Consider the following 26,508-nt stretch of genomic DNA (forward strand, 5'->3'; position numbering starts at 1 on the left):
GACTAACAGGTTACAGTATTTGTAATACTGAAGATGGGAACAAAAATTATCAATACATCCCTTCTTAACAAGGTAAACTCGGAATACTTGACGAAGAAGAAACTAAAAAAATATATCCGAGAATAAACGAGTGGAAAATTAAATTTAAGATCATTTCCAATTTTTGCCATTTTCATGAACGTGCAAAGTGTGCATTATTTCGTTTTTTTTTAAGTACCCTAATGGCTGATATCCAATGTCAATTTTCTTTTTAATTTCATTCTCTCAAAAAGCTTTTATACTTCACGTTAATGAAAATGGCAAAATGACATATTTGTGATGTTTTATTAAATATTATAACATTATTCATTTTCTTATATCCACATTAATATAAAGACAGAAAAATTCAAGGTCAGCGAGCAGTTTTAACAAAATTGTGCTCCTATATCAGAGGTTGTACTACTACTAAAATTAAATAGCAAACATGTCAAATTACTACAGTATTCTAAAACCATAACAATATGCGTTCGGATTAATACACACCAAATTAACTAAAGATTATAGCATGGAAAATAAAAGTTATTACATTTCTTGTGAATTCTATATACCAATATATTAAAAAAAAATAACACTACAAGTTACAAATAAGTATCGTAAAAACATACAAAATTAGGTAATACGTATTTATTCCCAATTGTTCATCATGTCAGAGAATGAAAACAACACGATGAATTGGAGAAATACTGAAATAATACAATATGAACCATACATAACAAAATAAAGGTAAAAGAAGCCTTTTACATCTGCTTAACTGATAACACATTAAGTCAATCTACAAGAGTCAGGAAAACGTGGATACCACTTTTTGTAAAACAATTTAAAAGGTTGTTGATCCAAGTTATGAAGATACCCAGTTTAAATGGATAAGGCACAAAGCTTTCACCATGAAAACCTAGGATCAAGTTCCAACTATTACTAGTTCTGAAGATAAACCTTTCCAGAACATTTTTGAAGACATTAGCAAATTAGAAGGATAAACGAAAGATAAAACTAATTAATAATTAATAACTATATAAAACGTTATTAACTAATAACTGACTTAGAATACCTTATATGCTGCCAACAATGACAACGACAGTTCTAATACATCCTGTTCTATCAAGATTGTAAATCGACTGTAGTTCTAATAACACTTGTTTCTTTCCATATTCAAAATTGTTTTAATAGATCGTACGTCTGCCTCTGAGTATATTATTCGATACACTTTTATGTATTGTATTACATCGTAAATGTAGCATATAGAATTCTCTAAGGTGATCTAACCAAAAATATCAATAGTTTGCTTAAGATCCCGTCAAAAGCGACAGAAAATCATTGTTTAATTCTAAAACGTAACTAGAACGAATTTGTCTGTACTCCAAAACACGTCTACTCTTCACCTATTTCTCGAAGCAATTCTTTAATCACCATATTTCTAGTAAAAACTAGAAAGAAATGTACATGCGCACTTTGAAAGAAACTTAAATAGCACTCTTGAGTATTTTCATTGTGTACTAGGTCAGGAAGTAGAGAACATAGCGTGGATATTCTAACATAGATTGTAAATTATTTCTACAGTACAAAGGATAAAAAAAATGCTTGTTGGTAATAAACATGTGTGTGTTTTAAGTAGGTTCTATTTTTGTAAAAATACCAAAAGAATATTTATCGATTAACATTTACTTATCGCTTATAACCTTGTAAACGTTGATTCTATAACGCTAACAATAGTAGCCCTATTTGTCCACTAATTTGAAAGTTAGGTCTAATGCATAAACAACTTAAGGCTTAACTGAAACACTACTTGGTAAATTTTATTTTGTTTTTGACTATAGTTCAGTGTTATAAAATTTCATAATTAAAGCATTTTTTTGTGTTGTAACACCGAAGTTATAAAAAAAGCTTTCTAACAAATCATAATAAATATTGACCATCAACATAAACACCATAGTTGACCTAAGAATAATTAGGTGTTAGTTTTTTTCTAAAACGACAATGTATATTATTCAGCATTATAAATAAAGAAAAAAAATGTAAAAGCATCTTTTATAGTTACCCCCCAGTGTCATAGTGGTATGTCTGCAAACTTATATTGTTATATAACGGGTTTCGATACCCGTAATGAGTTGAGCAGAGATAGCTCCTTGTGTAGCTGTGTTGCCAATACCAAAACAAACTTTAAAATTTAGAGATAACAATATTGTCCAAATGATAAACCAATGTATTCTAGTCATTATAAGTTATTGTTTTCTGTTTACTTGTCTTATAACAATGTAATGTTTGGTTTCAACAGTGTATAGAATTAATTACTTTATGTAACAAGTACGTATATTTAAGTTTTATTTTACCCAGTCATCTTTCTTTGATAAAAACTATTGATAATTTATGCTTTTTAATAATGAATTCTTGGTTATTTTATTTGCGGTAAAATTACGTAAAGATTTAGCATAACAGTTATGCTAACAGTAACAAGGTGCTCCCAAAGAAACAAAGTAATATCTTTTAATAAATAAACTCATAAAAAGTACCTTTAATATACTGCCTGTAGGCTTGAAATTCGAATGACTGGTGAAGAACCACAGTGGTATGTAATCATATATTCTCCAAGAAGTTATGAACTAATGCATATACTTTTCCCAGTGTAAAACTGGTTGTTATGTGTTTTCTTTTTTCCTTGCTTTATTTCGGAAACTTTTAGAGACTATTATATAACAGTGATTGACTTATAATACACCACATTCATCTACTCTGATAAATCAATCTAACTGATGTAGCTGATACTAACCGTCCTCGTTGTTAAGGATTTCTACATAAACACTTGTTCAAATTGATTGATAAATACACATCCTAAACCACCCATGAGGTATAGGACACGCAATGTCTGAAAAGAAGTCTAATGTGTACATGAAGGTCCTGTTATTCTAAATATGTAAAGCAACTATACATTTGTAGATGAGACATTGTCAGTGTATATATGGTAAAAAACACATTTAAGTGGGTATTCCACGAAAACATAAAGATCCTATTGCATCCAGTAATGATCATATTTGAATAACATCAATTATTTCACGTATACGTGGATACGTATATTTAGTATTAGAGAAGATGGTTTTAGTCCCTTAATAATATAGTTAACCACAAATAATTTTCTTACGGTAAAAAATACGGTCGAATAGAAAGATCACTGGTTTCCATAGTAGCATAACTTGTCACAAATTAAAATCTAATGCATGTGGCATTAGAGAGACAGGTGCATGTATACAAAATTGTCCTTTCTTAGTAACATAAATAATTAGGCTTTAGATGATTGCAGTGCAAAAGGAAGAATTTAACTTCCAATGGTAAATATACATTAAATAAAACGTTTAGTGCTAAAATAAGTGAATATTTAAATACCTATTTTTTGAAGAGAAATATAGCTGAATGTACCTTGAGTATCAGTAATGTTTTATAAGAAGCTAAATCTCAGGAGATTCTCTTTAGTAACATTGGTAACTGAATGTTTTATTCATTATCTTTTATTCGGAATAAATACATGAAAATGTACGTTTGAAAGTTTTTATTTTAATCAAACATATATGAAATGATAAATGATTAAATAGCAGTCGTCTAATGATAACTACACGCATATATATATATACGAAGGGTAGTGTTTTAAAATTGAATGTTAAGATTTATTTCGAATTGAGAACAATGGATTATCTGTGATCTACCTACTACTGGTATCGAAACATAAGTTTTAGCGTTGTAATTCCACATACACTCCGCTGTGCCTCTGGGAACGAATGTTCAGGTAAATAAATAAATATTCTGGTAATTTTTTGTGGGTTCTTTAAATTAAGGTAGGGTATCCAAAAATAAATAAATATTCTGGTAATTGTTTGTTGGTTCTTTAACTTAAGGTATGGTATCCAAAAATAAATAAATAAATATTTTAGTAATTGTTTGTTGGTTCTTTAACTTAAGGTATAGTATCCAAAAATAAATAAATAAATATTTTAGTAATTGTTTGTTGGTTCTTTAAATTAAGGTAGAGTATAAAAATAAATAAATAAATATTTTGGTAATTGTTTGTTGGTTTTTACGTTAAGGTGGATTATCCAAAAATAAATAAATAAATATTCTGGTAATTGTTTGTTGGTTCTTTAAATTAAGGTAGAGTATAAAAAATAAATAAATATATATTCTAGTAATTGTTTGTTGGTTCCTTAAGTTGTAGTAGGTTATCCAAAAATAAATAAATAAATATTCTGGTTATAGTTTGTTGGTTCTTTAAATTTAATGTATGGAATAAAAAACAAACTTAATGAGCCTACATTGGTATTGACCGTAATACCTTTATGACCATTTTCAATTTTTGCCATTTTCATGAACGTACAAAATGTGCATTATTTCGTTTTTTTTAAGTACCCTAATGGCTGATATCCGATGTCAATTTTCTTTTTAATTTCATTCTCTCAAAAAGCTTTTATACTTCACGTTAATGAAAATGGCAAAATGACATATTTGTGATGTTTTATTAAATATTATAACATTATTCATTTTCTTATATCCACATTAATATAAAGACAGAAAAATTCAAGGTCAGCGAGCAGTTTCAACAAAATTGTGCTCCCCAACTTAGAGCCTTTGGTGCGCTATACATTTAGCGGTTAAATTCCACAATCCGATCAGAAAAAAGTGCCCAAAGAGTTGGCGTTGCTTACTGTTGACTAATTACTTTTCACCTGAATAATTCTGATAATATCTCTTGATAAAGCCTTAAGATTGAGGAATTAAAGAATATTTTACTAGGTACTGTTCATAAAACATGCCTTGCTCATATTATGTAGGTCAAGACTTTTGAATCGTATAGAATTCAGATTTGGTTGTGTTTAGATCGTTTTCTTTCTGTATAGGTAAAAAATAAATCTGCTTAAAATTTTTTTTTATATATAATTTGTGAGCCGACATCGTAACCAGTTAGTAATAATGGGTATTTTTAAAAAAACGCTTCCGTGTTTCGAATGACTGTATATTTTAGCGTATTACATGTTTTGTTTTTTATTTTTTGGCAATACGAACAGCAGCGGCAGTTAGCAACTTGGTTTTCTACAATTATCCCTTATGGCATAAGATTCAGTACAAGTCAGATCAAGTACAGCGATATTTCTTGAGATTATTATGTAATATTTTCAATATCGATGTGATAGCATAATTCTTATGATACACAGATACTAGTGGATATATTTTATGATAACCACGTGATAACCACTAAACAACGGGATAGTCAAATTTCTGTACTTTGTTTTGAAATTTATCTAGTTAAAATAAAATGGTTTCGTAAATTTACTATTAATATTACCATAAATATTTAAGCTACTGTATTTTAGCACTATGATAAGCTAAGGCTAGGTTACGATTCATTTATATGTCACTAGAAAAGTGCGAAGTTGAATAAACCACTCTACCATATAAAAACAAATGATAAAAGATTTAGTTTGGTTGAATATTTTATATAGCTGAAAAGAATATTAAATTGTTGTTGTCGAAAAGAATAAATATAGTAGATGATGTGTTATAAGTACATCTCATTGAACAGCACTATGAAGAGGGATTTAGATTATTGTTTTAAGTAAAGGTGGATTTAGTAAGGTTGTTTAACTGAAGAACACTCCATCAACGTGTCACAACTCAAGCCATATTGTTATTTTATATTATATAAAAAATTTAGCGTCTTGAGATATAGAAAATTAATAAACTAAAAATTTAAAGTGAGTCATTATGCACAGGGGCCTGGCATGGCCTAGCGCGTAAGGCGTGCGACTCGTAATCCGAGGGTCGCGAGTTCGCGCCCGCGTCGCGCCAAACATGCTCGCCCTCCCAGCCTTGGGGGCGTTATAATGTTACGGTCAATCCCACTATTCGTTGGTAAAAGAGTAGCCCAAGAGTTGGCGGTGGGTGGTGATGACTAGCTGCCTTCCCTCTAGTCTTACACTGCTAAATTATGGACTGCTAGCGCAGATAGCCCTCGAGTAGCTTTGTGCGAAATTCCAAAACAAACATTATACACAACTAAAATCAGTCCTAGAAAACATTACCAACATTTCACTGAGGAAAATGATGAATAATGTGAAGTTCTGTGATCGCTAGATATATCACAACTAAAATATATTCATATCACCCAAATCAACATAAGTTTCTAGCAAACAAGATTGAGAGAGACGGAATATTACTTGTAGAGTCTAGTTTGCTTGGACCTTTGCACAAAGCTACACGAGGGCCATCTAAGGACACGAGGACGTCCCTAAGTTAGTAGTTAAAGACTAGATGGAAGACAGCTGCTAGTCATCACCACTCACACGAAGCTGGGCTACTCTTTTATCAAAGAATAGTGGGAATGACCGTCATACCCACGGCTGAAAGGGTGAGCTTATTTGGTAGGACGATGGATTCAAAACCGTGACGATCAGATTGCTAAACCACTTAGAGAGAAAGTTTTGGAAGATTAATCTTTAAGTGCAACTCAGGCCTTTTCTGCCTTTGTTCATTATAAAAACTTAGCCGACATTGTCTGTGAAAGAAATATAAATGATATAAAAAGTATTCATAATAGCAACACTTGTCTAATATGCTATTATCATGGATATGGTAAAGCTAATTTGAGTTTTAAATACTGCATGTCTACAGGTTGCTTTAGCAAAATGAAACAAAATTAATGAAATCTATATAGTTGTGACAATTAAAAAAAACATTCGTAGTGAAAAACAACAGTGAATTACTGTTACACATTGTAAATATAACATGCAACAATTCTTAATCACATAATTTGGCGAGCCCGGCATGGGTGTTAAGGTGTTCGACTCGTAATCCGAGGGTGGCGAGTTCGAATCCCGGTCGCACCAAACATGCTCGCCCTTTCAGCCTTGGGAGCATTATAATGTGACGGTCAATTCCACTATTCGTTGGTAAAATAGTAGCCCAAGAGTTGGCGGTGGATGGTGATGACTAGTTGCCTTCCCTCTAGTCTTACACTGCTAAATTATGGACTGCTAGCGCAGATAGCCCTCGAGTACCTCTGCGCGAAATTCAAAACAAACAAAAAACACACAATTTGGCAAAATATGAATTGTGTAAAGCTTGAAAGTTACTAAATTACTGTAATTTAGGGCATTTAATTAAACCTATTCAACCTTTCTCTCATCATATTAATTTGTTCATATATCAGTTCTACCATTAGTTTAAATTATTGTCATAACAGTTCTCTCGCATTCAGTGTAGAATAGATAGCTGAATCATTATGTGATAAAGTTACTTTTAAACTGTTTACTCCTGTAATGACATTCATATAAACTAATTTTAAATGTATATATCATTAGATTAATTAATTTATCCCTGCTTAAGATATTGGCTTCTCAAGACTATATATTTATGAGAACAACATAATTAACATTTGTAAAGACTTACAATAACAATCTTCGCATTTTTCACTTTTCATTACAAATTTGCAGTTTAATACCATAATTTTTATTATTTCTTTCCTCACATCACATGCAAAAAAGTATTTTGAGAACAGTCTAGAAGTAGCTACACATTTAAATGTATTAACATATGTGCTGTTATGGATTTACTTTACATGTTTACAGTATTTGTGTGAAAGATAATTGATGTTTCCTTTAAGTTATCCAGGATATATAGCAATACTCAAACAACATCATGTGATCTAAGCTAAACGAACTTTAAAAATATCTCTTTAGCTTAAGTTTTCATTCGTATAACACGATTATTTAAACTTAATTAACAATAAAATACAACCATACAAAAGAAAACGAATTTGTAATGATAGGTTATCTCATAATCTTATAACAAATATAAAGGTTGTGGCGAGTTGTATATTGCTAGGTGAGAGCATATTTAACAAAAACGTATACAATTTTGCAAATTTCTCAAACACTTAAAATTAAAGATACGTTTCACTTAGACCGCGTGGTTTTATTGACAGATTGTTTCAATTAACTTAAAATTTCATTAGAGGTAAAATAATCTTTCAGTGCATTATCCCTACTTATTTCAAAGAAACGTAGAATTATCGTATCATATAAAAACATGTTAACGTTAAGAATAAGTCAGCCCAAAGATTCCTTGGGAAATCAGTTATAGCTGAAAGAAAATTGCGAAATATTTCTTTTTTTAAAGAAAACTGAAAAGGCTTATTAATGTGCTGTCTTTGTAATTCTATATTTAATTCATAATGTTTACAAGAATAACATATTTTAAAGAGTTTTGTTTTTATTCTAACATATATATATATGCAGTAATGAAAATTTATTAAAGCAATTTTGTTCGAATTAGCAGTCTCTAATTTTAAGCTTTTGTATTTGAACGTTACTTTTATTACGCCCCCCGCTAGTGCAGCGGTCAGTCTACGGTCTTACAACGCTAAAATCAGGGGTTCGATTCACCTCGGTGGGCTCAGCAGATAGCTCGATGTGGCTTTGCTATGAGAACACACACACACACATACCTTTATGACGCACTCAAAGCTCGAAATTGAAAGGTATAAATGTACGGCAATGAAACCCGAACCTCGAGCTCTCGGAGTACACAGTGCGACACAATAACCACTGGGTCAAGTTTAGTCCAAGTTAATTTAAAGGTAAAAACAATTCGTGTAGTTTCCTTGAACGTTATATAGAAGCTCAAATAACACTTTTGTTTTCCTTATTAAAATTCTCGACAACGATTTTTTGTGTTTTAGTTATATGTGAAACGAATCACTTAGGCTAATATTCATTCTTTAAAACATCTTTTTCGCAAAGAAAATTGATATTTTTGTTTATGTTGTAGCGATTTATTTCAGTAAAACTGCTCCATCCAGTACAGATTACAGAACCATCACCAGTGCATATATTGTGTATAAACTTATTATTTAGGTAAATTAGGAATGCATTAGCCTTATCATAATGAATATACCTATGGAGCGAAAAAAAAAACAACAACACGCAAACTGATAATAATGGGAAAAAAAAAAAATTCAAGAAGCTCACTTGTGTGCTTCAGGCTCCATATAAGAGGACGACATACCTATAATTGTCAACATAATTTCGGAATATCTGGTTCGTGCTATCCTGAAGTCTACCCTGCAGGTATATCTACCTTCATCTTGTTCTGTAACCGACGTTAATTGCAACGTTGCTGGCTTTGACACTGTACTAAAGTAAGTCCTTGTAGCGTAGTTATCACTTGATGAGTGTCTTCCATGTCCAAGAACTCCTCGCCTAGCATCAAGACTGTATATAGGTGTTGATGACTCGTCTTTGTACCACAACACCAACGCTACATCATCGTCGAATGTAGGTGGCGCAATACTACAAGGCAGAGAAACTTCCTGGCCCAAGATTCCGTTAATTTTAATCGCAGAACCTGCTGAAGGAAGGTATATAATTACTGCTAAGATTTATAGTACTTAACAGATATTCTAAAACTTTCTAAAGCATCTTAAGTGATATAAGTGGCCAACTTTATAATTATAAATAAAAGCTAGTTATAAAATAAAGAGGTTAATTCTATATAATAAATTTATTAGAAATGCACAGTTTCATCCATAAATGTACAATAAAATCAAAATCCATAAATATCGGTATGTAATGCTTCAATAGTGGAGTTCGTTCCCTGATATCAACAACATTTTTCCGCCATTATCCCTACAATATTTAAAACCTAAAATAAACTGTACTAAACTAACAGTAAAACTAAACTTCAAAGTGGAAAATCAGAGAGAATGATTTTCAAACTTATATGAAACATTATGATAAAGGTATTAAACAAAATGACTTTAAACAGAAATAGAAGAAAAATAGACACACATATGTATATATATATATATATATATATATGTGTGTGTGTATGGATCAAATTAGATAAATTTTATTGATATTATTAAATTAATGATGATTTTCATTTACATTAATACCCTTAATTATGAAGTTAAATGAAACTTCAAAACTGCAGAATTAAACGTTTTTAGTTTCAATAAACATTATTTACACATACCTTAAAATAAATATAATTGTGTTTAAATATAAGGCATGATATTTTTGAATAATAAAATAGGGAAAAAATGTTTGTATTTACTTGTCAAGTACTAGAAGTTTCTAACATAGAACTAAGCAATCTTACAAAATGCTCGTACTGTGAGACTTACATAAGAATTGTAATGTTTCTTGTGATACAGTTAATTAGATCCTAAAAGTCTAATTGAAATATCTGTCTCACAGGAAACATTAGATTTTATAATGGTTATTAGAACAAACTGTCTTCTTTAGAAAACGCCAATTGAACAGGGTGTTTTGTGAAACATACTTATTAGCTTTTTTTTATCAAGAGTCAAGTGATCTTTGATATCTGTTCTCAGTGTTAAATGGTCTATTATGCTGCACAGAATACAGTGTTAAAAATACCAGTACTATAAAAAACAAATGATGAAATGCCCGTTAATGAAATCATTGGAATTGTTATCAATTTCACTAATCTATAACTTATATAGACAGTATCTTTACTAAGGTACATTCATGTCATATTTTACTACATTTCTACGGAGTTCCAGCACTCTCATTGAATGAACTGCCTCAGTTCAGAAATGTGTGATAATTCTTTCACTGAGGTAAAGGCTACATACTTTGTTTTTAATTCTCAATTTAGCATTACGCGTTTCTTTAAAGCCTTTTAATGAGATAGTCTGTTCAAATAGACAATACACAAACCTGTAAAACTAACTAGCTTGACTTAGGATTGATTTTGCGCTTTTGATCTCTTGATTTCGCTCTTCGTTGCTCTTGTCAAATCCAGCAGCCAGACGACACAGAGAGAAAGAAAAAAGGTCATCCAGTTTTGGTTTAAAAAACACTATGGTTTTAATAAAGAATTGTGGTTTATGTTGTAGTTTGTTTTTCTCTACTATCGATGTTCAATTTATTCTTCTCATGATCCTACCTTTTGCAGAATCTTTTGACGTTTCTGGTGAACATCAATGTATCTGAATAACACATTATATTATCATTAATTTTAGAAAATGCTGAAGAAAGAATTAGAATAGCTCGATTATTCTTATTTGGGAGTTGTAGTAATTTCACCGATAAACTTTTAGGAAGATATACTTGTCACAAACGTGTAAATTAATGAACCAGACATTTTTATGCATACCATTTTAATTGACTGCTTAATCATGTATTATCATCTTGTGTCATCATGGAATTTTCCATAAAAATCAGTCATTCACAGTCATTAAAGTTTCATCTTTATAAGATATTTTTTTGGTTTTCGATACGTCTCACATACGTTTCAGTAATTCAACAGACTGGAGATCCAAATGAATAAAATTCTTCACATTGTGAAAAACGAACAAAATACTGTAAAGTATAAGCTAAACATATTCTGAATTCCATAACACTCAAACCATATTTCATTTATTTCCAGCCACTTCAGCTGGGTAGCTGCGGGGTTGAGTACACATGCGCCTTGCTATACAACCTTTTAGATTTGCTTCAGCAAGACGTTTTGGGTTTAGAGTTGTTTTTAAGTGTATAAATCTCTACGCACCTGCCAAGAGTGTTTACCTAGCTTGGTTCACTGTGCTAAGTGTGGAAGTTCTATAGTTCATGAGACTGCAATTCTTTTAACTTCAGAAGGACATTCCTTTAGAATAGAAAGATCCGTTTCTGATAGATCCATCAAACAATAAGTTGTAATTGGGAATACATCTTTAAAAGGATTCTTCCTTTTTCTTTAGGAAGCAGACGTTGTGTCCCATTCAGTTTATTGAGCAAAACGTTAACAATGCTCTCGATTTCTGAACCTAGCATCCTGAAAACTTCATTTGCAGTAAAGTATCTACAGGGTGTGTTATACTCAAATTTTACACAAAGTTCTGGAATGTCAGTTTAGTAACGACTATTAGAGGTAACACTATGAATCATTTCCAGCTCATCATTTCACATTCACAGCGTTCAGTGTAAGCATAGAGCAACAGTACGACTTCTGGCTGCGAGATTGACAAGTTACTTGTGAACAACCTAACCTTGTCTAATCACCTTCATACAGTTTCTTTTTCAAGTACTCTAATGACAGCTAGCTTTGTGTCTAAAACACAAACAGGTCTAATATGTTACCAGACACTCATTTAAGGTAATTTATTTAGGTGAAAGAGAACCTATCGAAATAACACGTCTGTGCTCTTCAGTACCACGATTTTCTCGTGTTGATTGATTATACGAAGTTTCCTGAAATATATATATTCTACACTACATTCAGTGTCTGTGACATTGACAGCTGACTAAGAAGACCAATAAGTAAAATTTATCTGACATAATTCGGAAATGTAAAGACACCGAGTGGCTGTAATGTATATGCAATAGCCGTTACATTAGTAATATTTATTTCAGTATTTCATGCGCTAATTGATTGTTGACGTTTCAACAGATAACTTTTACTACATTCATTAGTTTCCCATCTTAAAGAGAAATAGGTAATAGCCTGAAATAAGTACAGGCCTGAAATAAGTATAGGCCAGAAATAGGTACAGGCCTGAAATAGGTAAAGCCATAAATAGGTACAGACCTGAAATCTATTGCAAAAGAAGTGTTTTAAGTTCCTGTTTAAAGGTCGAAAAAATTAAAAAAAACGTGAGAAGCGTGCACATTCCTCAATTGAGAATATCATTTCATGTTTTCTGTTGTTTTTTATGAAACTGGATGAAGACTGAATGTAATTTTTTTTATGATTGTTTGTGCAAAATTTTAAGGGCATTCACATAACCTACTTTGCAGATATTCCTTATACTGGTTTCTTCCAACTTACTTCAATATGCTCATTCATTCAAACACAGATCGTTCTCTAAATGGTTTAGTGTCCAAGATCCACAGTTCTCTATTACTTTCTGAAAGGAATTTCTCTAAGTATTTCCATAACTGTTGTCAGAGTTTTCATATCAACAGCAAAACCCGTTTAACTTGCAATGACCTCTTTATCGTAGCATTAAATCTCAATGTCGAGGCTTACATCATTCTATATTTCAGATACAAATCTAGCTAACGCTTTTGACAGATTTTTCTAAGACTTACATCTCATCATTTACTTTTTATAACATAACATGATGTTTAGGGACAAGGACTTGTTGGTCCATATAGGTTGTCCCAGATCTAATCTATGTCAAAACTATTATAAAAAACACACAAAAAACATCCCCTACCATTCATTTAGTTATCAAACCTTTTCTAAAACTCACTTAAATTTACTGCCTCCCCAAAATTTGAAGACAATCTGTTCCGAAGACCAACTACTTTGTTAGGGAAATAAAATTATTATCTGTTCGAATTAAATATGCTTTTAATACTTATGTGAGATGTACAAACTAACATCATATATTTATTATACATAATATGATATTGCGATATGGACCACGTTCAACATTCCATTTGTTTTTCAAAATAAGTTAGATTTGTTTGGGTAACACAAAATACTAATCCACTATGTGTAAGCAGCCACCAACAATTTGAGATGCAAAATCTAATTTGAAGACCCCTCAGTATGAAAACTGTCTTCTCACTACGAGTATACAGCCAATTCACTGTATCTGTTCTCCATGGTGAAATAAAAGTTCATCTATTATCAATGATGTATCTGTCCTGAATTGAAGTGATTTACAGCTCTAATTAACAAACGTGTCATGTAACATCATTATCCAAAATTAAAATGCTCTGTAAGTAGAGATAACAGAACAGTCGTGTTTTCTAGGCACAGTATGTAAACAATCTGCATATTGAGGAAGCCTATAATACCATATGTTTTATGTTCTGGATTTTCCTTCTAGAGAAAAATGGCTTACATGTTCTTCATGCTTGTTCTGCATTTATCTACTTCTTCTATGGTTCACAATTATGTTTGAATTGATTGGGTATCTCTGGAGCATTCAGTAATAAGGAAGCAAAGGATCATTGGTGTATTCAACTGGAAGTACATAAATGGACTTATGTCTCAGATTTTATGGGATTTAGGGTTCCAACACCATATTCCGATTCTTCAATCTCTTTGGTGGTATGCTGAAACAGTACATTGGAATGAAGCATATACGTATTTTGAAGTCGGATCATCATCTATATTATCAATAGTTCCTACAGTGAATAATTTGTTATACAACTGAAATCGATATACAATATGGGCTTCCATGTAAGAGGAGTACACGCATAGTTACCCAAATCAATATACAATTGTAATAATGGGATGAACAGTTTTCATTCTTGTGTCCTGCCTGATTGGTCACACATATGCTAAAAATTTACTATCACTTTCACGAGGAAATTTTCAGAATAAAGATCTCTGACTTCTTGATACTATTTTTCAAAAGAACTTGTAAGGCTATTGTCGATTTGAAAATATTGTGTTTCCAGATTAGTTGCACATCAAGTGAATGTTTACAGAATCTGAGTCAAAACCATATTCCAAAGCCTTGACTACTATTTTAATGTAATTGAACTGCATTGCTTTAATACAGGACTTGAGTTCAGTTCACTATCAACAGTTAATTTCTGGATAATAGATTAGTGCCTGAGCAGTGCCACTTTTCCTGTCTTTATTGTTTTGCTAAATTTCTTCATCAAAACGTAATAGATTTGAGTTTAGTGGTTTGCATACTAAATATTGTTTTGAGACTGCATTAACTGCAGTTCGAATATTGTGTTTTAACACATCAAACATAATTGGAAGTTACTGGGTTGTACCGTTACTGACGCTTTTGGTCTATCTGCGATAGAAATTATTACTTTTAGCTTTAATTTTGGTTCTGTTTTAGTCTAAATACTAGACATCTACTAACGTTTTATTGTGACAAACGACAAATCCAACACTATAAAATGTAGAAATAGTGTTTCACTTAAAAATAACGAAACAAAATATATATTACTATAAGTATTTACGGTACTGATATCGGAATGGAAAGCAAATCCCTAGGGGAAAGGAGAGGTGTACTTAAACATACAAAATATCAAGACATTTATTGACAACAAGAAGGGGACATGCTGTAGTGAAAATAAGATAATTCATATCTAATATTTAATATAGCAAACATAAAGGAATGATGTGGGTAAGGAATGGATCATATCTACCTTCTTAAAACATTCAAGGTGAAGTTCAAGACAGATCTCAATATTCTTTAACTCAGAAGTTTAGAAATTGGTCTGCTAAATTAGGTGATGGTGCGGCAGTATGAACAAATGTCCACCCATCTGCTGTATTACAAGCCCTATTCTCATTTATACGAGAACAATAATCTCTCATCCGTTATTTCAAAATGAAGTTAGTACATATAAAAGGGCGTCCTTCAATGCTCAAATAATCTACTTGATTAAAATTATTTGTTATAAGATCGATGTTATCGAATCAATCACTTTTGTCTATTCCATCCTTTCGCATAACTTACACTTTAATCACAAGATATTTAAAACAATATTCAACATAGTTCCTAAGAAAGCATCACGATGTTCCCCAATGAACATTCCATTTTTGTAAAGACTTAACATTAAAACGTGTATATGTTTTAGCACATAAAAATAACTTACTGTTCCTTATTATATATGTACAACAATTATTTAGTTTTGACATACAGCTGGACATACTAGAATATTTCCCTTTAGAAACTGTTTCAATAATCTCATTAATGTGACCCCGTTGATCACGATTCAATTTCTCAACTCAGTACACTTACATACAGTGAAATTACATCAAGTAACCGTGAACTGGTTTGGCTTCTTTTTGTTTTTAAACAAGTTCCTGATTGGCCAACTGTTCAAGCTTCAAAATAAAGAAGCATCAACAATAATCTAAAGATCAGGAAAGTAACAGCTGCTAAAGCCGCAGTCTAATAGAAGCTAAAACCTCATTATCTGAGAACGTTAAGTATATATCAGAAAGAACTGGATTAATCTTGAAAGAACTGCAGAATCCTTTCCATTTTTCGATTAGACCGTGTCTACACCTTGTTGACTAGTTACATTTACAACCGCCTACTTATAACCCAGTTTCATTCCAGTCATAGAAAATTTAGTGAAAACTTTTGTTTGCATTATTACAAAACTTCATTTTTCTTAATTGAGTTTTATTTTCTAATATTTTCAAAAGTAAATCTTTATCTTATGTCATAACTGCAAAATAATTTAAAATATTGAAGTTTAAAGTACGTTGAGTTTGTGGTAGCATTCAGTTTTATTCAATTAGCAACGATCTCAATCAATAAATATCAAACAGTCATGTATGTTAGTCTTGAAGAAGCCCCAAAAGCGAAACGTTTTTTTAATTAAAAATATATTATTTTATATTTATCTGAAGTGTAAATGTCATTGTTTTTAACTTTTATCAGAATTGAACAAAAATAAGCTCAAAAAAGCCGTATGTGCAATATGTTAAAAAGATTCGTTGCTTGTATACTGTCAGTTGAAAATAGAGCAAATACAACACAATATTATTCACTGTTACATATTCAATGTTGATCCTGATTTTTAGCATAAAGCCACACAAAGAGATATCTATGATCATGTTCACCGGACATCGGCATTTAGCTTCATTTTTGTACATCAGACATATCTCGGGCATGTAATTTTGATCTTAGAAAAAAAAATGTTTTCTTCTTCGTAATCTAGAAATAGTTTTGCAACTTATGAGAAATAATTATGGTGTTTTGTTTGCTTATAGTTAACAACAAACGTACATAATTGACTATCCATACTCTGCCTGCTTAAGATATAGAAATCCGATTCGTTAGCGTTATAAGACCTCAGGCGTATCGCTAACCCACCAAGTGCAATTTATAGAGCAAGAAAATTATAAACCTCCTGGTAAAGAATTTAACCTTCAATCTAAAACTGATTTTTAATGGCAACAAATATTTTAAGAATATTAATACTCTGAAGTTCAATAATTTGTAGTTCTTAATATAAGCTCAATTTTTGATTTTTGATTAATCCATTTTCGAAATCAAACACTTTTAATCATTTCCAAAATAATTTAAAATGAGTGAATTATATTTAGGGTTATGCTGAACTGAATATATCATTTCCTTCATAAATATATTATCTAATTTTGGTTATCACACACCTGAAATACATGATAGTAATAATAAAACGGTATAAATACAATACATAACTTATTTCCGAAACACAATATAGATGTGAAGCTAGTTAGCTTTTGAAGATTGTTTCGCTTTCGTTTCGAAGCTGAAAAATGTTTTCATATCTCGTCATCTAAAACATGTCGAAAAATATATAATTTAATTATTTTGAAAATCATATACAAGAAGAAACAGTTCTTTGTAATATTCCAAATCAATATTTCCCAAAATTTTATTCGAAATAAAATTATTCTGTTACAAAATTTGTAATATTGTATCAGAAATTATACAGCAAAACTTACAAACTAGATAAAAGTATGGAGACCTTTCAACTTTCGAATTTTAGCTAGAACATTTATATATGTCTTCCTGAAGTTTTAATAGCTCACCAGAGCTTATAGCAGGAAGAATTATAACCTAACATTTTGTATATCAGACAAAAAGTATGTTTTCTGTGTATATAAGTTGCACATCGTCACAAAGAAAAAAACAATTGTAATAAGAATAATAATTCACATAAGCATAAGAAAAACACATATGCATATCTTAATTTATAATCATTATTGATTAATAAAATTTAGTAAAGAAAACTGTGAGTTCCTGCATATTATATTTGTAAACGAAAATAAACTTATGAGTAGTTAGTGGTATTTGTATAATCATAGTATAAATTACAATATGATTCTACTAATATTCATAACTGACCCCAGATGGGACAGTGGTAAGTCCATGGATTTACAACGCTAAAATTAGGGGTTCGATTCTCTTCGGTTGACACAGCAGATAGCTCAATGTGGCTTTGGTATAAGAAAGAAAACACACACACAATAAAATATCCATAACTATATATTATAATGTATTCTAGCATTAGAAACATGAAATAGAACTTGAAATATATCTTTCGTGATAATTTATAGATAACACTGATCTCACAAAGGCAAACATCGTTCCAACTTTTACGTACTACATGACAATGCTTTTATTTCGGTCGTTGAGAAAATTTGAGAGCGTCATTAGTTTTGTAATATGTTTTTATATCTTTTAGCTCATTAATGAACGCATAAACTTTGTGGAAGAACGGTTATTCCCTGCCTCACAATAACGACACATTGCGATTATAGCATCTTTTTTGTTTTACTTAAGTACATAGCAGAAAATAAATCTCACCTTTCAAGTAAGAATTCCTGATTGTTTTTCATTGGTTAACTACATGAACAAATTTAGATATAGGATTATATTACTCCAAAAACTTTCTTTCTAAATAATTAACGCATGAATTTTTACATAAATTTAAATGAATACAGGAATTACTATTTAGTTATTTCCGAATTCGCTAATTATCAAACTAACTATTTATGAGCGAAAGTATGCGCGAAATCTATGCATCCTAATCATAAGAAAACTTCATTTTATAAAATAATCTTAATTAGATAATTATATTAAATTAGCTATTATACTTACTAAATAAAGTTTGCATCCCTACAGGTATTTTGTTTGATCAGGATTTAGTGACAGCGATATCTTTTAACTAGGCTTTGAGGAAGTAACATATTTAGTACAATATATTCAGAATTTCGTTAATAATAGTAGACACAAAACATTATATAAGGCTTCAGTGATGTCGAGAAACCCACTTGTTGAGAAATTTATATGCAAAAACGGCTCGTTTGGGTTGAGAAAATATTTTGCATAGAAGAGCAAACAACGTTTCGACCTTCTTCGGTCATCGTCAGGTTCACAAAGAAAGAGGTAACTGACCGGAAGCTGACCACATATTTGAAAGGGGTTGTGTGACTGTGTGTCGAAATGTAGAGGGCGGTATTAGATGTTTGAATATATAATTTTATTTATTTTATTATATTAATATAGGTATAAAGGCGTTCCTTTATATTGGTTTATTTTGGGTTTAAGTTGTTGTATAAATAAGGCTTCTTTAATCTTGCGTTTGTTTATGTTTGTTTCTTTATTTACTATTTGAGTGTTTTCTATGGTTATGTTGTGTTTATTTGACTTGCAGTGTTCGAAAACGTGTGAAGGTGACTTTTTATGTACTTTGAATCTGGTTTCCATTTTCTACTTGTTTCTCAATATAGAAGTCGTGGCAGTTATCACATTGTATTTTATAAATAATGTTGGTGTTGTGTTTGTCAGTGTAGTTTTACATAGTATAGACCTCAGTTTTGTGCCTGGTTTTGAATAAATTTGGTATTAACTGGAATGTCATATTTTGTTACTAATTTTGCCAAATGTTGGTTATTTGTTTGCTGATGTCAGGAATATATGGTATACAGCAGTATATGGTTTCGTGGATTTTGATTCGTGAGCTGTATTTACTTTAGTTGGTGGTTGATTTTCCTTTTGTCTAGGTGTGTGCGTATAATGTTTTCTACGGTTTGTGGAGGAAACTTATTGATGTTGATGAAGTATTGTTTTATTTTGTCTAATTCAACGTTAATTTTATCTGGTGAGCATAGTTTTATGGCTGTGTTTATTTGGTTTCTTAGTATGTTGAGTTTTTGTTTTGTTTCATGTGCTGAGTCACAAGGAATGTATAGTCCAGTATGGGTGATTTTTCGGTGGATTTCTGTTTTGAATTGTGTGTCGGTTCTTGTAATTTTGAGGTTAAGAAATGATATTTGATTGCTTTCTTCCTGTTCACATGTGAAGTTAATGTTGGGATGTATAGAGTTAATGTGATTGAAAAAATTAAGTATGTGTTCTGTAGATTTGAATCCCGCAACCGTGTCATCTACATATCTGTACCAGTATAGTGGTGGATGTAATGCTGGGTTGCCCATGCTTAGGCCATTTGTTTGTATATACAAACACTATACTGTACTCATTAAGTTATTATAGTATGGCGAGAATGACCAGCATATGTTACCATGCATATTGTAATATGAAAAGTGAGAATAACATATAGGGAGCATAACTATTATACATAAAAAAGTGTGTATTTTTCTTATAGCACAACCACATCAGGCTATCTGTTGCGTCCACAGATTGGAATCAAAACTCTGATTCTTAGCGTTGTATATTCAAAGACTCAGTGCTCTCCCAGAGGGGTAAGATACTTATAGAATAAGGATACTGCACTGGTACTGAGATTACTCTTATATGGTAATTTATATTTCTTCCCTGATGCCTTATTACGTCTAAGCGTTTCAACTATAAGCTATATACTGGGCGTTTAATAACTATTCGATAAATGGTTGTTTTAGAATGTTACAACCACTCAGAAAAACAAATTCTCATGTGGAAAGACACTTTATTTTCACTCCCGCTTATGGAAAGTTTATAAAACTTAGTCACTTTAGTTGCCTTCTTTATTAAAAACTATTCGATAAAGTCTTAGTATTTGTCAACTGAAGACTTGTGTACGTCGTTACCTTAACCACAAACACGAAAACTATTCGTAAAGAAATAATAACATAGCTTACAAAGATTCAATCCAAATTAAAAACAGCATATGAAATGTCAAATATAAGGTATTGTATCAATAGCACAGACAAACATAGTGTATAACTTTATATAATAAAGTCAGAGTCTGTATTCTGTAAACATGGGTAAAGAGTCATTTTGAATTTTATTTTAGAATGGATCGCTACATGAAGATACTTAATTTGCCATTGGACCAAAAAAGAAAAAACAGAAATAAAACCACTATATTTTGTGCAGCGATGTGCTAAGCCCCAAGAGTTAGACATTGTGCAGCGATGTGCTAAGCCTTGCTTTATCTTTCACTTAATTCTTAACCAAAAGTTTCAAAGAGAAACAACGAACACAATTGATTACAACCAGACTAGCACAAGCTAACAAGATGTTATCTCAGAATTTTTATGCCAACTCGTCCCTCATTCTATTGTTGTAACTTACCTACGAATTTGACTATAAACTTAATTTTGAAGGCACAGATGCATAATTATTATAAGAAGAGAACTACTATGAATCTGTCAGAATATTTTTAAATCTTATCACTGTTGATAAGAGCTATGGAGGACTATCACAACAGAAACACTGCAGTTTTAAATGGGTATAAGATTTGGGTAGCTTCTGATTTGTAGTTTTATAGATTATTCTATGTGAATTTTGAATGTTGAATAATACATGGAATTTACGCATGCGCAAAGTTGTGAACCTGACGATGACCGAAGAAGGTCGAAACGTTGTTCGCTCTTCTATGTAAAATATTTTCTCAACCCAAACGAGCCGTTTTTGCATATATATTTCTCTACTAGTGGGTTTTCTCGACATCACTGATGCGCAAAGTTGGTTGTAATGTTTCAAAGATATCAGGTACGAGATTTGAAGTTAAATCTTAACTTATATAGGTTTAGGAAAGCTTACCTTTTTTTGTTATGCTTCTTGAATCGAATGCTACCTAACAGCCGTTTGTTTAGAGAATATTTAGATATGCAGTTCCTAGTATTTTTGAAATTATGGTTTTTTTCGTTACATTTCTAAGGAGGCTTCATGTTAGCTTCCTTGTAAATATTAAAAATGAGTATAAAAATCTCTTTACGTGTGAGATAGTTCTTATATTTACTATAAGGTAGATTTATACCATGGTTTTTTATATTTACTATAAGGTAGATTTTCCATCCATGGTTTTTTATATTTACTATAAGGTAGATTTTCCATCCATGGTTTTTTCAATATCTCCTCCTTTACAATATTCATTTTTCATTCCCACGTAATTACTTTCTCTGTAACCAGCTACACCATGTATTTTTACAATTAAATGGTAACAAAGAATGTTTCATTTACGTCTTTGAATTTTAGAAGTTTTCGCTACTGTTAAAGTGTACGATTACTGTATAAGCAAGGAATATCCATGTTACAGAGATGGCCAATAAAATAGAATGTGAAAAATTGTGTAACCTCAAACTGTTTCTGGCTACTCTTTTAATCTCATGTATAAAAAGAGTATTAGTTTCTAAAGCAGTCCCCCCAGTAGTTCAGTGGTATGTCTGTGGACTAACACCACTAAAAACCAGGTTTCGATACTCGTGGTGTGTAGAGCGCAGATGACCCATTGTGTAGCTTTGTGCTTAATTCAGCCACAACAAAATCTTCTAAAGCAGAACCTATCCTCCAGCATGTCGTGTCGTTAACGACGAAGGAAACGTTTGCGTATGATATTATAGATAACAAGTGGTCCATGCAATTTGGAAAACAACGTCGCTCGTCGTATACTTAATATATATGCAATAATACTGCATTCCGAATACTTGGTGATGGAAACCCACTTGAAATAAAGATGTATCTCAGAACGCTATATATTTTCTGAGGTGAGCATTTTCTAAATATGTAACATCAGCCAGTTTCTATTTCAAAAACTCTTTTAACTTTAAATCTATTCTTATTCAACTAAATCATAAAGTCTCAATGGCCAGTTTTGATGTAATTTCTCTCTTCACAGAAGTCCCAACCCCTGAACCTTGCAAGATAACTATATATCCAACATCTTAAACCATTGATACACATCCCCAGCAACCAGTTAGCAGCCCTGATAGAATTCACTACCACCAAAGCTAACTTTATGATCAATAAACAAAACTACTTACAAATAAATGGCCTAAGTATGGGAATCTTGTGTAACCAGTTCTAGCGAAAAATTTCATGAGACAATGGATATCAAGAGAGCAATTAAGCCTTACACCCACCACTACACTGATACAGGTATGTTGACGATACAATTGCTGGATTCACATCTACAAAACACACACTTAGCTTTTTCAACCACGTTAACTCAATACACTCTAACATTAAGTTCACCTATGAACAAGAAAAACTAGCCAAATAGAATATCTTAGCCTCAGAATCATTAGAACCGATACACAAAATAGAAATTCACAGAAAAATCACCCTTACTGTATTATACATTACCTGGAACTCAGCACGAGAAACAAAACAAAAACTCAACATATTAAGAAACCAAATAAACACAGCCACAAAACTATGTTCACACAATACAATTAATGATGAAATCAACAAAATAAAACAACACTTCATTAACATCAACAAGTGTCCTCCATAAACCGCGGAAAAAATTATACGCACACACCTAGACCAACAACAAACAACAATAAATCCATATAACTCTTGGTTTGTAAAACATGTCAATAAAATATTTAACATTTCAATTGTTACAAACAGATGCTTTGAGTAAAGTATTTTATAAAATTAAGTACGTAGCTCTTATATGGTTATTTATATATATATAAGCAAATATATATATGCTTATATATATATAAATAACCAATATTATTTAATAATAATAATTTTATATTATTATTAAATTTCAATAATAATAATAATTGCAATAACTAACTACTCACTAAAATATATTTGTGAAGACTTGAACCTACAATAAGTCACATTTTTTACCTATAGTACGATCTGTGAAACTGAGAAACTTTGAATTTGGGGCAACCGGCAACTTAGAATACACTACCAAAAGAACACTGAAATTCAAAACGTCTTAAAACTTGTGTTCTTTGTTAAAAGAATTGATATTAACGTTTTTAAAGTGGAACATATTTATAATAAATTGAATATTTTGTGTCTTTTGGACCAGAAATTACAGACACAGGAAAAAGAAAAAGCAGTAACAACTGTAAATGTTATGACTACATCAATTTCTGGGCGTGTTCAGTCCTTTGATGTTCTTTGTATAATCATCACAAGTAGTGGTATTGAATAGCAGAACTGCTTTCATAATTATTTTTATATGAATCTTTTGATCAGTTTGTCTTAATTTTCAATCAACAAAATTTTATCATGCTCGTAGTTTTTCACTGTTTCATTTTATTTAGTGTCTTTAGTTTAATACATCGTCTTTCTTTATTTAGTTTCAGTTCTTTAAATTGTAATTCAATATCACTTTAATCTTTTACTCATGTAAAATATTACCGTGTGTCTTGTACACGTGTATCGAAAAATACCACTATTTTTTGTACACTGTTTTTTTTTTTGTTACCGGCAAGGCATGGCGACCTCTCAGAAAACTATATTTTCTTTCCTTAGGATTCCACCTATCTCAGCTCTAAGGAAAGATCCTGCTTTTTCTCTTATTCCAGGTAAGCATTTTACCATCTGAACAATGGAGTAAATTAACATTGTAACATCCAACCACTAAGGAAACAACTTTTAATTTCACAGACATGTACAATGAAAAAAAATATATAAAATTTGCTCAGGATAACAAATCAAAATGCAGATATTTTTTTATGCTGTAAGGTTTGATTTGATGTCAAAACAGAGTTAATTAACTACCCACATAGCTGATTATTTTTTGTTATCTATGATATTTGGATCGAGCGTGGTCCAGTGATTAACGTGTCGGGCTAGAGATTTGTGAGTCCTGTGTTTGCGTCTAGTTACCGCAACAACAACAACAAAACATCGTTGAGGCCGTGTGTCAGGTCTCACTAATCAGTAAGTATAGATACTTTACGTGCAGTATATTTCTTCACAATTAGGGTGGAGTAACTCAGATAATTTCCGAGTATGTTTGCGTAAATATATTAATTAGTGTCAATATTTGCATAATCTAAACAGAATATTATTTTTCTTATACAATATTAAACTTAGAAGTAGCAATTAGCATTTATTACAGTGTTACATAAGTTTTGTGATCACCATAACAGGAAGGATTGTGGCTGTAATTTTCGGAATATTTTTAGTTTCAGGATGTAACATAATTAGTTAACCTAAGCTCCATTAAACAAATAAACTATATTAACTTAACACATAATAACACAAAAATTAAAATCGGTTTTCTCTACGATTTTGCTTTTAATGTAGAAAAATGTTAGAAGCCACTACCAAGACGAATTTTCTTCAACTTATAAAGCATTCTGTGTAAAAAGTTTACAAAATAAATAGAATTGGACATTATATTTTTCATCACTCATTGTTTTAAATAATTACAAAGTACCATTTTTCTGGACCACAAAATTTGACAAAAAAACTGTCATAACAAAATAATAGCAATAAAAAATAATCACAAAAAATCTTTTTTTCCAATTTCTTCATTTTCGAGTTTTTGCTTATTTATTTCCCAATGTCCCCATGTAGGAAAGTGGCAAGTCTTGGGACTTACAACGCTAAAATCAGAAGTTCTATTTCCCTCGGTGTACACAGCAGAGAGCCTAATGTGACTTTGCTATAGAAAACACACACACATTATTTCCCGAAATGTTGAATTAGCTTTGTCTGGACTAGACGTACAACAAAATGTTAATTCCAGTACATTTAAATCTTGGTTTACTCTTGTTAGATGGAATTATTGTAGCCCTTATCACTCAGTAAGTGTACAGGCTTACAATACTAATAGTCGGATTTCGAAGCCATTGTGTAGCTTTCGGTTAAAAGAAACAATAAATATGATTATCACTTCTATAAGACTCAAGTAACTCAAGACCCCAAAGTGCAGTGGATGACACAATAGATCAACAGTTCGTCACACCAAACATTCAAGCTTAGATCACATTCGTTACAATAAAGAAACCGAAAGCATATCTTAAATAAGTAACGGTCTTCCATGTTAAGTAATAATATGTTTTCAAGAAAAATTCACAGTTGTTTAACCGCTAGTATGCACATTGTTATTAAATTTAGAAGGAAGCCCATAAGATTACTAATGTAAAGGCCCTGCATGGCCAGGTGGGTTAAGGAGTTCGACTCATAATCAGAGGTTCGCGGGTTCGAATCTCCGTCGCACCAAACATTCTCGCCCTTTCAGCCGTGGAGTCGTTATAATGTAACGGTCAATCCCACTATTATTTGAGAAACCCAAGAGTTGGCTGTGGGTGGTGATGACTAGCTGCCTTCCTTCTGGTCTTGTACTGCTAAATTAGGGACAGTTAGCACAGATAGCCCTTGAGTAGCTTTGCACTAAATTAAAAAACAAACAAACAAACAAAGCAAACCAACGTAAAAGTCATATTAATTTCAAGCCGGCGTTTTCATTCGTTGACTTTCTCATTCTAAAAGGTAAGACGTGGTTGGCCCATTAATTATTGTGTCAAAAATATGAATTCGAGATGCATGATTTTCGTCTCGTTTCGGAAAAAAAAGAGAAAGCAGGCGTTCCGAACTTTAGAACCGTAGGTAGGTTCATTGTAAGATTGTCGGCAAATTCCTACTATTCGATATGATAAGTGTATTGACCGAGAGTTTGCGGTAAGTACTGTCTACCAGCTGTTTTCCCTGTAATCTAATCTGTGAGATCATAATTAGGAAAGCCTATGTGTAGTTAATCTTTTTCTGCTGTTTAGCGCGACAGCTCTAAAGCAAACAAAGAAACAAGGAATTAGTCAAAAAATTAGCTGTGAAAGAGTTTAAAGAAT

At 31.4% G+C, this 26,508-nt stretch overlaps 1 protein-coding gene across 3 annotated transcripts in view; it reads right to left on the bottom strand.

Annotated features, from left to right (window-relative positions):
• The window catches only part of LOC143233149 (nephrin-like), an 80,029-nt gene that overhangs the window by 32,056 nt on the left and 21,465 nt on the right, over nucleotides 1-26,508 (bottom strand). For 2 of the 3 annotated variants that reach the window (XM_076469091.1, XM_076469093.1), the window contains exon 2: nucleotides 9,082-9,423. In XM_076469091.1, coding sequence (XP_076325206.1) covers nucleotides 9,082-9,423 — 342 coding nt within the window. The remainder of the gene's footprint in view (nucleotides 1-9,081; nucleotides 9,424-26,508) is intronic. The other variant, XM_076469092.1, reaches the window with a different exon arrangement.

The sequence above is a fragment of the Tachypleus tridentatus genome, chromosome 12 (genome assembly GCF_004210375.1).
Source record: "Tachypleus tridentatus isolate NWPU-2018 chromosome 12, ASM421037v1, whole genome shotgun sequence".
In the NCBI taxonomy this organism is placed as follows: domain Eukaryota; kingdom Metazoa; phylum Arthropoda; class Merostomata; order Xiphosura; family Limulidae; genus Tachypleus; species Tachypleus tridentatus.